Source organism: Rutilus rutilus (genome assembly GCF_951802725.1).
Source record: "Rutilus rutilus genome assembly, chromosome: 23".
Taxonomy (NCBI): Eukaryota; Metazoa; Chordata; class Actinopteri; order Cypriniformes; family Leuciscidae; genus Rutilus; species Rutilus rutilus.
In genome coordinates, this window is record NC_140233.1 from 9,997,148 (window position 1) to 10,011,386 (window position 14,239).

The 14,239-nt window shown below is 38.1% G+C and overlaps 1 protein-coding gene across 1 annotated transcript; it reads left to right on the forward strand.

Annotated features, from left to right (window-relative positions):
* Window positions 1-3,632: 3,632 nt before the first annotated feature.
* LOC311282802 (major histocompatibility complex class I-related gene protein-like) lies at window positions 3,633-7,389 on the forward strand (the record flags this gene model as incomplete). Its single annotated transcript, XM_084396810.1, has 5 exons — window positions 3,633-3,891; window positions 4,276-4,554; window positions 4,641-4,757; window positions 6,913-7,074; window positions 7,193-7,389. 5 exons carry the CDS (start codon window positions 3,633-3,635, stop codon window positions 7,387-7,389), a joined length of 1,014 nt encoding a protein of 337 aa, XP_084252936.1.
* Window positions 7,390-14,239: the final 6,850 nt, after the last annotated feature.

The following is a 14,239-nucleotide window of genomic DNA, read 5'->3' on the forward strand; positions in this document are numbered from 1 at the left end:
ACACTTAACAACTTGCTGAAACATTCTAAGACTGAACTGAACACACTTTTCAACGACTGGAGCAGATTTTAAACAACGACTGAACGCAACTGTCTCTGACTCGGTACGTTTGGGCATGATCAGTCTTAAGTATTGTGGAAATGCAAATTTATTAAAATGTTTAATTTAGGTTTACATTGAATTTAGCATGTTAAGGTTAGGTATAAATTATGGTTATCAGAGTTTTCTAGCAAAAGACTCTGGTCAGTCCTGTTTTACTGAAACTCTTGGAGTTTGTGTTTTAGCAAGAAAGTCCAGCCAGTCCTGTACTCGGGTCTCAGTGTTTGAATAGATATGCTGAGTGGATTAGGGTGGGCAATGCTCTCAGTCTAAAACCGGTTCCTAAACCTGTCTTTTTCGGTTCCTGCCCCTAAATGTATATAAACTGCAAGAGAACATTCACGTCAGACTTGGTGAATGCAGCTACCGACAGCTCGTGTTCTCAATAAAGAATCCTGCTGAAGAAACAACCAAGTCTCCTGGTCTTTCGATTCTAAGTTCACAACAGTATCAAATTACGCTACATTTATAATCGGCCTTACGTGTCCCTGTCTTGTGTCCCTGGCTTAAAGGGGGGAATATTCACTCCTATTTTTACCAAGTTTGGTGTGGAAATGGTGTGTGTTTGAGTTTTTGTGCATTACTGTGGTGTAGGCTATATGAAAATGTTACATTTTGGGGGGTTTATTATTTTCTTTTGAAGTGTTATATTACCCTCTGTAGTTACTTGTAGGCCTAATTCTATCTTTTATGAGCAAGTTTGGCCAGCTTTTGAGTGAAATCAAATGAGACCAGAAGACCATCCAAATATTTAATAAAAGTATTTTTTTTTAAAGTAATTGGCTATAGTAATAAAATAATGTAGGCCTATAGTGATAGCCTATCCTTAAATGTTGTACATATTAAAGTGCTGAAAGTAAAAACATGAAAAGGAGAAACTCCTCTTGGTGAATGATCTATAAAACCTTTCTCCTATTATCAACCAATCTAAACAATAATTACACCACAAGGCAGTACAGTTTACTAGCATTACAATAGCACACACAGTGCACATCTCCTTGGAAATTTTCAGCCAATATGGACAGAATTCTTTTCATTATCATCATTTTACTTCCAGCAGCTTCACCAAGAGGTAAGTGTTATGATATATAAAATATTTCATGACACGTGCGTATAAATTTAAGGTGACTTTAGCACAAATAACACGATCTTCTTACTTATATGCTTTTTTCTTGAATGCCTTCCGTTACCTTGAGTATTTTATTTTTATATGTTGTATTAGACATCAAGAAATACATTTTGTGTTGTTGCTGGTAAAGAATATTCAGGAAGATTTAAAAACTGAAAGTGACAGTCACAGCTAAGGTGAAGTCAGGTGAATTGGGCTATAAAAGAATAGGTCAGATAAGGTTGGAGTGTCAAAGTCTTTTAAGATCCAACAGGAAAAAATTAACCTGACATAAATTTGCAGATTTAGTTTCCTCAGCCTCGATCAAGTCCGGGTCCTGAGGCTTTTCTTTTTTTTTTTTGCTTTTTTTGGGGCGATAATTACCAAAAATCAAGGGTATTGCAGTAAATGATCTAAAAACATAAAAAACACCCATCTTTTCTTATCGGCAAAACATCTTTAAAACATAGGCCTATGTAAACAATCAGTTTTTTTTTGCCCCATGCTTACATTTACATTTACATTTATGCATTTGGCAGACGCTTTTATCCAAAGCGACTTACATTGCATTCAAGATACACATTTTACATTTTTGTCAGTTCTTGCTTTCCCTGGGAATCGAACCCATGACCTTGGCATTGCTAGCACCAACGCTCTACTGTTTGAGCTTGACAGTGACACCATATAATTTGTGATATTAAATGGTTGCTCGACCTTAATGATGACTAGCTAAAATGAAAAACTCAAAAGGGCTTTTCACACTTGAAATAATTACTGTAGCCCTGGGTCATTCTAAATCCTGTGTAAGAATCCTGTGTTTTCTTGCTTCACGTTTCACGTTTCACATTATTCATAATTTATACCCGCCTGGGGTTAAGCACAGTGTGAAAAGCCCTAATGAATATAATTCAGTTTTTGAAGTTGAAATAACTGTTGGCTATAATGGCATTTTATCCCATTCTAGCTTTCGAACAGTTCAAATCTTTAGTTAATAATCTACCTTTATTATATAGGCTAGGTGTGGTTTTATTGTGGTCACTTGATTACCCAACAACCCATTGTGTCTTACAATGTGTAACGTCTGTTTTTCTTTTCTTTTCTTTTTTTTTAAATTCATCATATGGCAAATAATAATAAATTCAAAACGTAAAAATAAGCTACTACACTTGTTTGTGTTCTTTTAATTAAGTCATGGGTTTCAAATCCTGCTCCTAGAGGGCCAACGTCCTGCAGTATTTAGCTCCAACACACCTGACTAGAAATTTTGTTAACACTTTACATTAAGCTTCTATTTGAAAAGGGTTTTATGAAGGTGTTTTCTTATGACTAACTTATTACAAATGCAAATGCATTTACAAATGCATTATAAATCGTTGATAAGCAGTTATAACTGAATGTATAAAAAGGGTGACTTTAACGCAATACCTGCCAAATAGTGAGCCATTTTTAACTCGACTGAATGTGACTGATGAGAAACACACATGAACTTAAATACCAAAGATATTGAGGTGCACACACCTGAACAGAATGACAACTCATAGGTAACCATGACAACAAAGGGTAAGAGGGAGCTGATATAAAGGAAAACAGGAACTACTAAAAACAAGCTATGAGACCATGAAAACGAAACTAAGACAAGAATGTCTGTTACAATTTTGTGGTTTTCTCATTAATATCGCATGACTGTCACCTTTCTTACTATGTTGCTTACCAGAAATTACCCATGATACTCTGCAAAAAGGTTATGATGCCTATCCACAGCAATGTATAAAAACTGATTCTGTGAGACTAATCAAACAATGAGAAATAAATGGAAAAATAGGTCACAGAACAAAAACGAGATAAACCCACCCAAAAACAAACACAGATAAACCCTGACATACCCGCCTCTCATTTAATGCACAAGACCATGGTTTAATAAAAATGATCTTGTCCCCCCCGGTTATTGCTTAATTTTTTTTTACAGGTTCTCACTCTCTGTGGATGCTTCTAACTTACATTGAAGGAGAAACACAATTTCCAAAATTAACTGCCACATTTATGTTGGATGACATCACAGTAGGATATTATGATTCTGAGGCAAGAAGCTACGTCGCAAGAGGAAATACTACAAATGAAGTTGATGTGGTGGATCCAAATCACCTCAATACCATAAGTAATTATATGATTGCTCATTTTATTAGAAGATCACAATATCTAAGACCCATCAACCACACAAAAAGTAAGTCCATTTGGCTACATTATAGTTTTAATAAAGTTTCTTTTCGTAACAAATACATAAATTCTCCTAATGAACTGAAATGTTAAATATTTGTTTATAATGTCTAATAGTCAAGAGCTAGACTCAAGTTTCTAAATGGTTCCTGTGGCCAGAAGTATTGACACATCTTCTTTTCCATTGCAAGGTCAAGTAGTTTATCAGGTGATGGGTCTTTGTGAACAGCTTGAAAATGATAAACCTGGAAAAATGATCACCAAGAATGCATATAGAGGCTCTACAATTGATGAACTGCATTTTTTGGATGGCAAATTCACATATCAGGGTTCTTTAAATTACACGGCGCAACAAATTAAACCCTCTCTGGAACTGTCCATGTGGCGCCATGAGATGATATACTACCCAGCCTGCATAAAAACCCTGAAGAGTTATCTTAAAAAGAGAGGAACTCAAGTAAACAGAAAAGGTACATATCCATGTATTTTCTTTGATAAAAAAAAAAAAAAAAAACAGTGAAGTTCAATGCAATGATACTATAAGTACATACAGTAACCATTCATGGTTACACTTTATTTGAAAGTGTCTTTGTTACAGTTGAATTATACATTTATGTACTGAGTAATATTAATTAACTACATGTACTTACTATATGGTTAGGATTCGGATTGGTTTAGGGTTAGTTGCATGTAATTATGCATAATGTATAGTAATTACTATAAAAAATAAATAAAGCAATTATAACTACATGTAACATGTAACAAGGACACTGTAAAATAAAATGTTACGCCATTCATTTATATTTATTGGTATATTATCTTATTCATTTTTCTCTTATTGTTTCCTTCTGCAGTGAAACCGCGAGTCAGACTGATTCAGAAAGCAAACTCAGATTCTGGAGGGTTTCGTGTGAGTTGTTTGGCAACAGGATTTTACCCTCGTCACATCAACCTGACCCTGTTCAGAGATGGACAGCCTGTATCTGATCATGAGATCACTGGAGGAGATCTGCTGCCCAATGGTGACGGGACGTACCAGATGAGGAAGAGTCTGGAGATCAGTGCAGACAAACACAAATACAGCTGCTCTGCCACACACCTCAGTCTGGACAACAAACTCCACGTCACTTTAGGTAATAGGATTTTTCAGAAAACATAATTTAACAATCAAAACAAAAATAATTAAAGTCAATATCTCAATCTGTGGTTCATATTTCAGAGTATGATCACGGGGAACCATTTAAATCAGTGATTCCTTCAGTTCTGACGGTTTTGGCTCTGATGATGGTGTTTGGAGCTACAGCTGCTGTAATTGCATGGAAAAGACGAAGTCCAGGTATGATAAGAATTCAAATATATATGGGTTTAGAGAACAACATAATGGAATTTTTAACATAATGGAAATTTCAACTATTCCTTTTAGACAATATATATCCTATACATTTGCTATATATAGTATTTTAATTTTGCTGTTTATAGCTATAGTATAATATTGAATTATTTCTTCATTTGGTGTTTAGATTCATCTAGAAGTGGTTATTCTACTCCATCTAGTAAGTACTTCTAGTTACTTCCTTATTTGTTAAACAGTGTAGTAGTGGAAGTGTAGTAGACTATCTCGCATGTGGCATGATTTTTGTAGCAAAACTGACGCTCGCCGTATGGTGGCGCTTGTGTAAAACTAAACACAGTTTAACTCCACTTTTAGACATTTGCTGCATCCCAATTCGCCTACTCATACTACGCTCTAAAAGTATGTACTCTTCTTGGGAAGAAAGTACATACTTTTTGAGTGTGTAGCAGAAGAGTAGACAAGCATTGGGACATATGATGTCATAAAATAGCGTCTTTAATGGTTGCTCTCTATCGCTTAGTTACAGTTACAACTGGCATGTCCATCATTTTGTTACAGTTAACATCCTCCACATTTCATTTAGTTTAATTTCCTATACCATTTTGGAGAGAAATGCAGTAGCATGTTGATCTGCCAGTTGTGTGTCTTTCATGCGGAGACTCTCCTATTAATGCATAACAATGCATTTAAAAGTTAATGGCCAAACAAATCTTTATAAAAGTTTACATTGTTGTTGCAGATGAAATATTACATGGATAACATTAAATAAATATTTTTTGTCAGCTTAAATGTTGATTATTAGTCACTCAAACCCATTTATCTAAACCTCTCTTAACCGTCAGTCGCACACATCCGCCATTTTTTTTAGTTTTTGCTCACTTTCACTTTTTACTCGTGTTTGCAGTTCTGAACTGAATCCTCCTCCAGAGCGCAATGGGTTGTGGGCAAAATTAGCCATTATAGTGTGCACAGATTCAAACTTCCGGAAAGAGTAGACCATCAGGGGACTTCTGGCTTACTCTTTTGAAATATTCTTTGGAACACATTTATTTTAATCTCACATACTATTTAGGATGGATAGTATGGACATTGGGACCCAGTAATACACTCCTGAACTTCCCTAAGCACTTCCCCACCGCCATTTTGAAGAGCATACAACTTCATCAAGTGGACGAGGGAAGTTTATTTGGACAGAGCCTAACATTTGCATTTACTTCCACATCCCTTCCTCCAATAAAAAGCAATATTCAATATCATGGGTTCAGTTCAGCATTGTAATTTCTTGATTATTGGTTTTATTGTTAAAGTAATATTAAAATATTATGTTAGTTTTGTTTTTCAAAATTTACTGATGTCTTACTGCTAGATTAAGGTCATTGACTAAAGACTTCCAACTTTATTGTGTACAGTAAAATGAGCTGTAATTTCTCATGAACATTCACTAAGAATTATATTTCATTTTCAGCATCTGAAGAAAGCGTGGAAACTAACTAAAAAAAATGATGTGATATCCTGACCCAAAACAACATGGATGAGTGGAGAAACATCTTCAAACAATCAAAATATATAACATATACGGATAAACAGTCAGAAGAATTAAAAAAAATTTATCGAGAGACCTCACACTCTGTTACAGTATTTTTCAAATTAAATTATAGTTACTAAATTAATGCTACACAACTCCCACTATAAATCACTTGTTAAGACTTAAAAGTTGTGTCTTTAATTATATGTCTGCAGTCAGTGCTTGGTAGATTACTTACAAATTGTAGTTGGTTACTGATTCCAAATTTGATGACAACAACTGTAGTTCCCTTTCAACACGGTTCACTCGCATTGTGTCAGTTATCTGACCTGAAGCCTGGTTGATTCTGATTCTGTTAATTTCACAGACAAATGGCATTTCAGCCGGCCAAAACAGGTGGGCTTGGCTGCCTGTTTTGCATAAAATGCAGAAATGCCCACTTGTCAGATCTTTCTCCTTCAGCGCGAAGATCATCTCGCTGCTCCTAAGAAGACTGAAGCCTCTCCACTTGCCTCTTCTCGCCGATGAATCGTGCTCTCGCAGCGGATTAAGACGCTCTGCAAGCAAGATGACTCAGCAGTTCTCTGCTACAGCTGACTGCTTGGCAAACAGCTGATCCTCATCGTTCAGCGGCTCATCGCCGAAGCAGTCCTGAGGCCTCAGGATGGAGGAGAAAGGAGTTAAGTTTCGCAGAGGCCAGACCACCCCCAAAACATCCCTATTTACCAGTGCCTTCATCAGTTCAGGGCGCTGGAAATGCTGAAATTATTGCCGGTTTTGGGACCGCCCTGGCATTTTGCATCCAAACCGCTTCCCGATGTTATAGCAAATAAAAATTAACCAAATCAAATTTTATATTTTCACAAAAAGAGCATTTTTCCTCCTCTCAAAGCTGAAGCAGGCGCTGTTCTCCCGCAACAGAGAACAATTCACATACTCGATTATCTCGATGATTGGCTTCTCATAGCCCAGTCAAAACAGGAGTTATGCTCCCAGCTCCTCAGTTATCTGAACGAGCGGGGCTTCAGGGTCAATTTTGGCAAGAGCGTGCTGCTTCCCAGCCAAAGAATTTTGTTCCAGGGTCTTTGATTCTGCTCAGATGATGGCTTGGCCCTCACAAGAGCGTGCCCTGAAAGTCAGGGGCATGGCGACCTTCTTCAAAGTAGGGTATATTCAGGCCCTCAAGAGGTTCCAGAGGCTGGGCTCAGTTTCCAGGAGGAAAGTGGTCGTCACAGATGCCTCCAAGGCGGCCTGGGGTGCCCTGTGCGACGGTAAGATAGCCTTTGGCTCATGGGTGACCCCTATTGAAATCAAATCATCCAAACTGAAACATCAACCACCTAGAAATGATGGCCGTAGTGGTGGCCTTCAAAGGGTTCCGCTCAGTACTCAGGGGCCATCTTCGGTCAAGCAGATGTGGATCTCTTTGCGACGGAAGAGAACTCCCACTGCAGAATGTTTTTCTAGTAGGAAATTGACACGCTGGCCCTGAAGTGGCTGCGCCAATGCCTTTATGCCTTCCCTCTGGTGGCCCTGCTTCCACAGGTCATCAGTCGAATTCGGGAAGAAGCACGTGCGGTCCTCCTAGTGGCATCACGTTGGCAGAACCAGCCCTGGTTCCCAGAATTGGTACAGCTACTGTCAGCAGCTCCATGGTCATCCGGAGATGTGGAACCTGCATGTATGGCCTCTGGACGGAAGCCGTCAGGCCTTACCCAAGGAGTCATGAGAATGATCACAGAGGCGAGGGCCCCTTCTTCAAGGCGCCTATATGCCTAGAAATGGTCCTTTTTCTCAAGCTGGTGCTCAGCTCGGAAAGTAGACCCCGCTGAATTCGGTACAGAGACAGTTCTCACATTTCTTCAGGAAATGCTGGACAGTGGGCGCGCCCATCCGCTCGCGGAAGACAAGCAGGCACCTCACCCTCTTTGTCCCGTAAGGGCCCTCATGGTGTATACTTACCGCTCTAGCCAATTTCTGCAATCAGAGCAGCTGTTTGTCAGCTTCGGAGGCCGCACTAATCGTCTGCCAGTCTCGAAGCAATGGATTATGGACACGATTTCACTGGCTTACAAGTCTGTTGACTTGTTATGTCAGGTTGTTCCTCCTGGGCATGGTCCAGCGGGATTTCTATCGCCGACTGGTGCTCGCCGTCCACCTTCATCAGATTTTACAACCTGGACATCCCTGCTCTACATGCATGGGTGTTGTCAGTTTAAGATGCTTATAGTCTTTGTTGCAGGCTCCGACCAGCGGTCTGAGCTCTCCTTTTGTTGCTAGTCTAGGGGCTGTCAGTCGAGTGCCCCCTAGCTGTCGGCTTACAGAGCGGCTTCTGTTCTGCGCTTGGATTAAGTTCCCCATAAGCGTCAGATAACTGACGCAATGCGAGTGAACCGTATCGAAAGGGAACGTTAATGGTTACTCAACTTGGTTCTCTGAGATAATGGGAACGAGCATTGCGAGTTTTGTTTTTTGGGGTTTTTTTGTGAGAGGCATCTATTCTCACCACTGATCTATATAAATCAGTAGCAGTTTCTCAATATGCATTCTTGTCTGTACTTGTGTTCTTGTGGACTTGTGAAAGATTTCATTGGTCATGTCAATCACACTGCTGATTTCCTACACAATGCTATGCTACAACTAATGCTAACCCCTAAACCTACCCTACACCCTAACCTTAACCAGTGAAATTGACTGCAGGGCGGGATTTGCACTGAATAGCGTGCTAAAGAAAATGGCAGTTTAGGAGCCGGGCTGTCCGTAACTCCCCAACCAGACCTCACCAGACAATGGAACCTTTTTAGTTGCACTCAGCATCACTACCCCCTTTTATCCTGCAAATCTTGAGCCCGGGACACCCCCGTTGCTTAGAACAGAGCGATAGAGTAAAGCGTTCCCATGTGCTGCACTGGGATGGCTTGTGGTGTTTTCCCTCATATTGTTGAGCAGAGGATCAAACTCCGGTCCGAACGGACCAACTGACCAACATTATAGACTATATTGATCTCTAAAAGCTTGAATATTCCATATGTCTTCCTTTGTTTATTAATTTGAAACAAAATTATTCAAAACTTGAAAAAATCTACACTGATCCTATTAAGTCAGCTTCATGTTGATTTAATTCAGTTCAATATCAGTGAAAATGTTTCAAAAATAATCAATTATGAAACAAAGTTGATTTGGCTATAAAGCACCTCTGCAGAAAATACTGGTATCATCATCCTGCTTAATTCAGTTCAAGTTTTGTACTCATCCAAAAGTGTCAGTGCAGTCATCAATAATAGGCATAAGTGTCTTTTAATTAAACCCCAGCTAAGCAATGCAGAGGTGACCGTGAAACCCAAACGCCCCCAGGTGACGGAGACAGAGAACTGTTATCTTGAGAAGTATTATTTTGTGTTTGATTTAATTAAAAATAACTTCCTGCAATTTGATCCAGCTCTTCTATTTTCATTCTTGCTGCAACCGCTGTTACGTTTATTATTATTTTTTACAATAGGCCAATCATTACAAAATATTTTATGAGTTGAAAAATAAATAACTGCATTTGTCATCTCTGAAGAGTGTTTTCATTCATATAAAGCATGGAACCTATTTCTCTTAAAATTATTTATGATATTTTACACTTGCTTTTAATCTGTTACTTTTCCAAAATAAACTTTTTGTCATTTACTCACTCTCAAGTTTTTCCAAACTGGTATGACTTTATTTCTTCTGTGGAACACAAAATAACATATTTTTTTAGAAATCTCTTAGCATTTGATGAAAGCATGAAGCCAGCATCTTAAAGTTTATTGAAATTCTGTGATCTTTAACTGTGTATTAATAAAGGCTAGATTAATACAAATGTTCAAAGTGTTGTGCAATAATCATTAATCTATGGTTTATGTCCTAAATTTGTTCAATTGATTTGTGCTTAAATGTTAAGACATCTTTAATCCCACCAAATGTATTTTGTTGCAGTGACAGTAGAAGGCTATTCGACAGGATGATTTTTCTAATTTTGCATAGGCTAAATATCTTTTTTATTTTATTTAATACTGCTCTTCAGAACATATTTTAAGTGTTTCCCAGACTACAAAATAAGTACAATTTGCCCTGACAACCAGATATCCCCAATGTTTGTCTTCACTCCCTGCTAAACAAAACTTATGCTGACACCTGGTGGTGTGGATGCAGTATCACCAAACGTTTTCAGTATGTTCAATATAGTATGTTGGATGACGTCAAAGTTGGATATTATGATTCAGAGACGAAAAGCTACATTCCAATACTACAAATGAAGACGAGGAGGTATACCGGTTGATCACATACGTTATGGCATTAGGGAATTTGTAACCTTTCATTCTGGGAAGACTTGCAGGAAGGTTTGAGAACAAAACAAAAGGTGTGTGCCACTGGAAAACATTGAGTGACATTGAAACAAATTTTGAATGAATTATGAATCATGCATGCTATGCTGTAATTTCTTTAAAAAAAAAAAAAGTTATAAACATACACTGAAATGCAAAAATGTGGGTGGTATTTGTTTAGAATATTCTTCTCAGTCTTAACAAGCCCTGTGGTTCATCAGATCAGAATTTGTGTGAGGTGTCAGACAATGACAAACCTGAGCAGTTGATCACAAAGATTGCTTTTGATGGCTCCACTACAGATAAAATACATTTTATTGATAACACATTAACATATCAAGGCATGGATAAACTGACAACACTACATCTAGAGATGCACAAATGGCGTTATGCTACTGTTTACTGCATGTTGCACAATAGGTCTCAGAAAGTACCTCAAAAAGAGAAGAACCTAAGGAAAGAGAAGAGGGAAGTATCCATTGTGTTTCTCCCATCTTCTGAGACTGTAAAAAAGCCATTTTTTTCAATGCAAAATTGAACCTAAAAATGGCTTTTTTCACGAGTGAATAAGTGCTTATAACCTTCAAAAATGTTGATCATCAAGCTCAGGAGATCAAACTAAATATTACTTGTAAGAATTAATAAAATGCTGTGGAAGGAGTCTAAATTCTGTTTCTTCAGTGAATACAAGTATTGTATCATTCATAATATGAATTCCCATATTCATGAGTCATTTTTCCCAAGTGAAACCCAACGTCAGGCTCCTCAAGAAAGAACCTGTAGTTAATGTAGGCTCTTGTTTTGATCATGGTTTCTGACGGAATGTCACAAAAGACTATTTTGGCATCTTTTTTTGTTGTTGTTTGTGCTAAAATAGCCTACACCGAGTTTCTGTTACGAAAAGCTGCAATGAATGCGCACGATGAAAGGAATTGAGAAACAGAAACTGTCTTTAATATCTCCACAGGGATAACTCAGGAGAAATCAAACACAACCAGGTTAATACTGACAATACAGGACAGAGGAACTAAGGAAACACAGGGCTTAAATATGTATACATGAGGAGCGTAATCAGTGTAAAAAACAGGAAAACTAAACAGGGAACACAGACATGCAGACAAACAGGGGAACCAAACACTATGATATGACCAAAACATTGTTCACTTATTTGTGTGGAAGTGTTTTATCTCGCATGTGGCTTAAAAGTCACAGTGCAGGGGATATTTATACCGCTTTCCCATGTGAACATGTTGCATTTACTTCCCAATCTCATCCTCCAATGCAAGCACATCTTTAGTGATCCAATATCTCGGGGTCAGTTCCATTTAAACTTTTTCTTTTTTCTTTAATGTTTTATCATTATGCTATGAATGTTTCTGACAAATGTGAAAGTCAAGTCCTTTTTGTGGTTCAAAGTTTGTCAATCAGATTTTTTTTTTTTTTTTTTTAATGACTGGCTAAATATTAAAAGCTGTGAAGCTCAGTGAACAATTAATATAACTACACAAGGGTGGAACGAGGGTTTATTTCAAAGCTGATCATCTGCCAGTGAGTTTTATTTTTGCCAAATCTTCACACCAAAAGTGAAATGAAAAAGCCTCAAGCTGAAGGAAATACAAATTCACACCTGTACAGTATAGGGCGCTCAATACTCTTAAAAAAAGAAAGAAAGAAACACAATATGTTATGTTTATCTAAAGTAATTTTTGCTTGTTAGTATTGAATTGGATCATTGAAGGTCAGCAGCAAAGACACTGGTTAATAAAGTTTGATTAAACACAAAGTATATTTGTGTAATTTAAGATATTTAATGGAGTTTCCATTTCACTGTTTTTATTTTGAGGAATACTGAATCTGTTTTTGTTCAAGTGAGATGCATGCTCACATTTACTCTAGAACTACAGCAACCATCATGTTTACGCACAACGCCTCTGGACCTTACTTCCGATGTCTCTCAACATGGCGACAGGAGAGCTGTCAGTTAATAAATGGGAAAGCAAACTTATTTGAGTAATGCAAGTTGCTTAAAGGGTTACTTCAGGATTTAGCATTAAGCTTTGTATTAGTAGAAAACCATAGTATTTTAGAATTACCATGCTTTCCACCCTCATATCCCCCTGAGAGGAGAGATTTATGTATTTTTTGTCTGGAAAAAATCCTCCGATGACGCAAAAATCGTCATTTTGCGTCATCGGAGGATTTTCTGGCCAGAGGCTAAAGACTACAGCCAGTAGATGGCGTTGTTCCGCATGTTTTCAGCCCGCCCATACAGGGTGGGATCTCACTCACAGAATGTACACAGTGTCAGCCGTCTTTCTTTGGAAGCTAAGCTAGCAGGCTCTTGTTCTGTGGAGAAAGCTGAATAGTAGGAGAAAGCTGAGTAAGTAACCATCCTCCTTTTCCCGGACTTGTCCGGCGGGCGAGATCGTTCAAAATGTACGGGATTCAGCTTTTGCTTTCTGCGGTCGCTATTCCTTGTTTACATGCACACCTTTTGTTTCAATCTAACTGAATTCATTCCGATTGGTGAATTTGAATGTAGTGTTTACATGAACGCTAAACAAGTGATCGGTTGATGTGCGTTTTACCATTGCTAAGAAAAATTCCCGCTCCTCCGTGAGAGATGGGAGACCCGGCGCGTCTCAGTAATCATGCCACCGGCCTCGCGCTGTTCTCCCGCGGCCGTCAGCCTCGTCCTGCTCGCCACAGTAAACATGATGAATGAATGGCGACTGTAGAACGCAAAAGCCGAATCCCGGACATTTTGGGCTATCTCTAAATCCCTCGCAAACTCATCACGTAGGCTAGCTTTGTTGTTTTCAACAACTGCGCACTCTTACCGGTAGGCGTGGCCTCCTAAGACAGAGAAGCAAGTGCATTCTGGGAGTTGTTGTCTTTCATCCACATAAGCCAAAAATACATTTTCTGGCTTTTCTCGGTCTAGAAAGCTCCAAATTCAAACATTTCTTCACATTTCTTCTACTTAAATGACCTATTTTAAATACACATTCATCTTCCCAGAGGTGAAGTATCCCTTTAAGTATAAGTAACTAAGATATTTTGTTGTATATTTAAAAGTAATGAGTTACTTTACTAGTTACTTGAAAAAAAGTAATCTGATTACATTACTTGCGTTACTTGTAATACGTTACACCTCCGACTTGAAATTGAATATGAATCTGCAGCAGTCAGTTTATACAGAGGTCACGTACAAGTCGGAATTCTCAGAAAATTCCCAGTCTACAAGTTCTAATTACGAGTTCTATGAGGACATGAATGCTTTTTACAAGTTGTAATGTCATAATTACGGTAATTACGATATGGCGTGAAGTCCGTGAACAAATCTTAAACTCCCTACACAACTGACTGCAAACTGCCTCCAACGCCTAGCTTCCTATGATCAACTCCTGAGGATGAAATCGAGTCCCTCCCTACATTTTTTTTTCTTATTCATGTAGCCTTTCCACTCAAAAAAATATTTCTATTTCATGCTGACTTTTATATACAGTTTTGTTAATTGTGTTGTTGTTTTCCATTTCATGTTATATCATAGGCTCTCACTCTCTGTGTTTGCCTGAAATGTACAA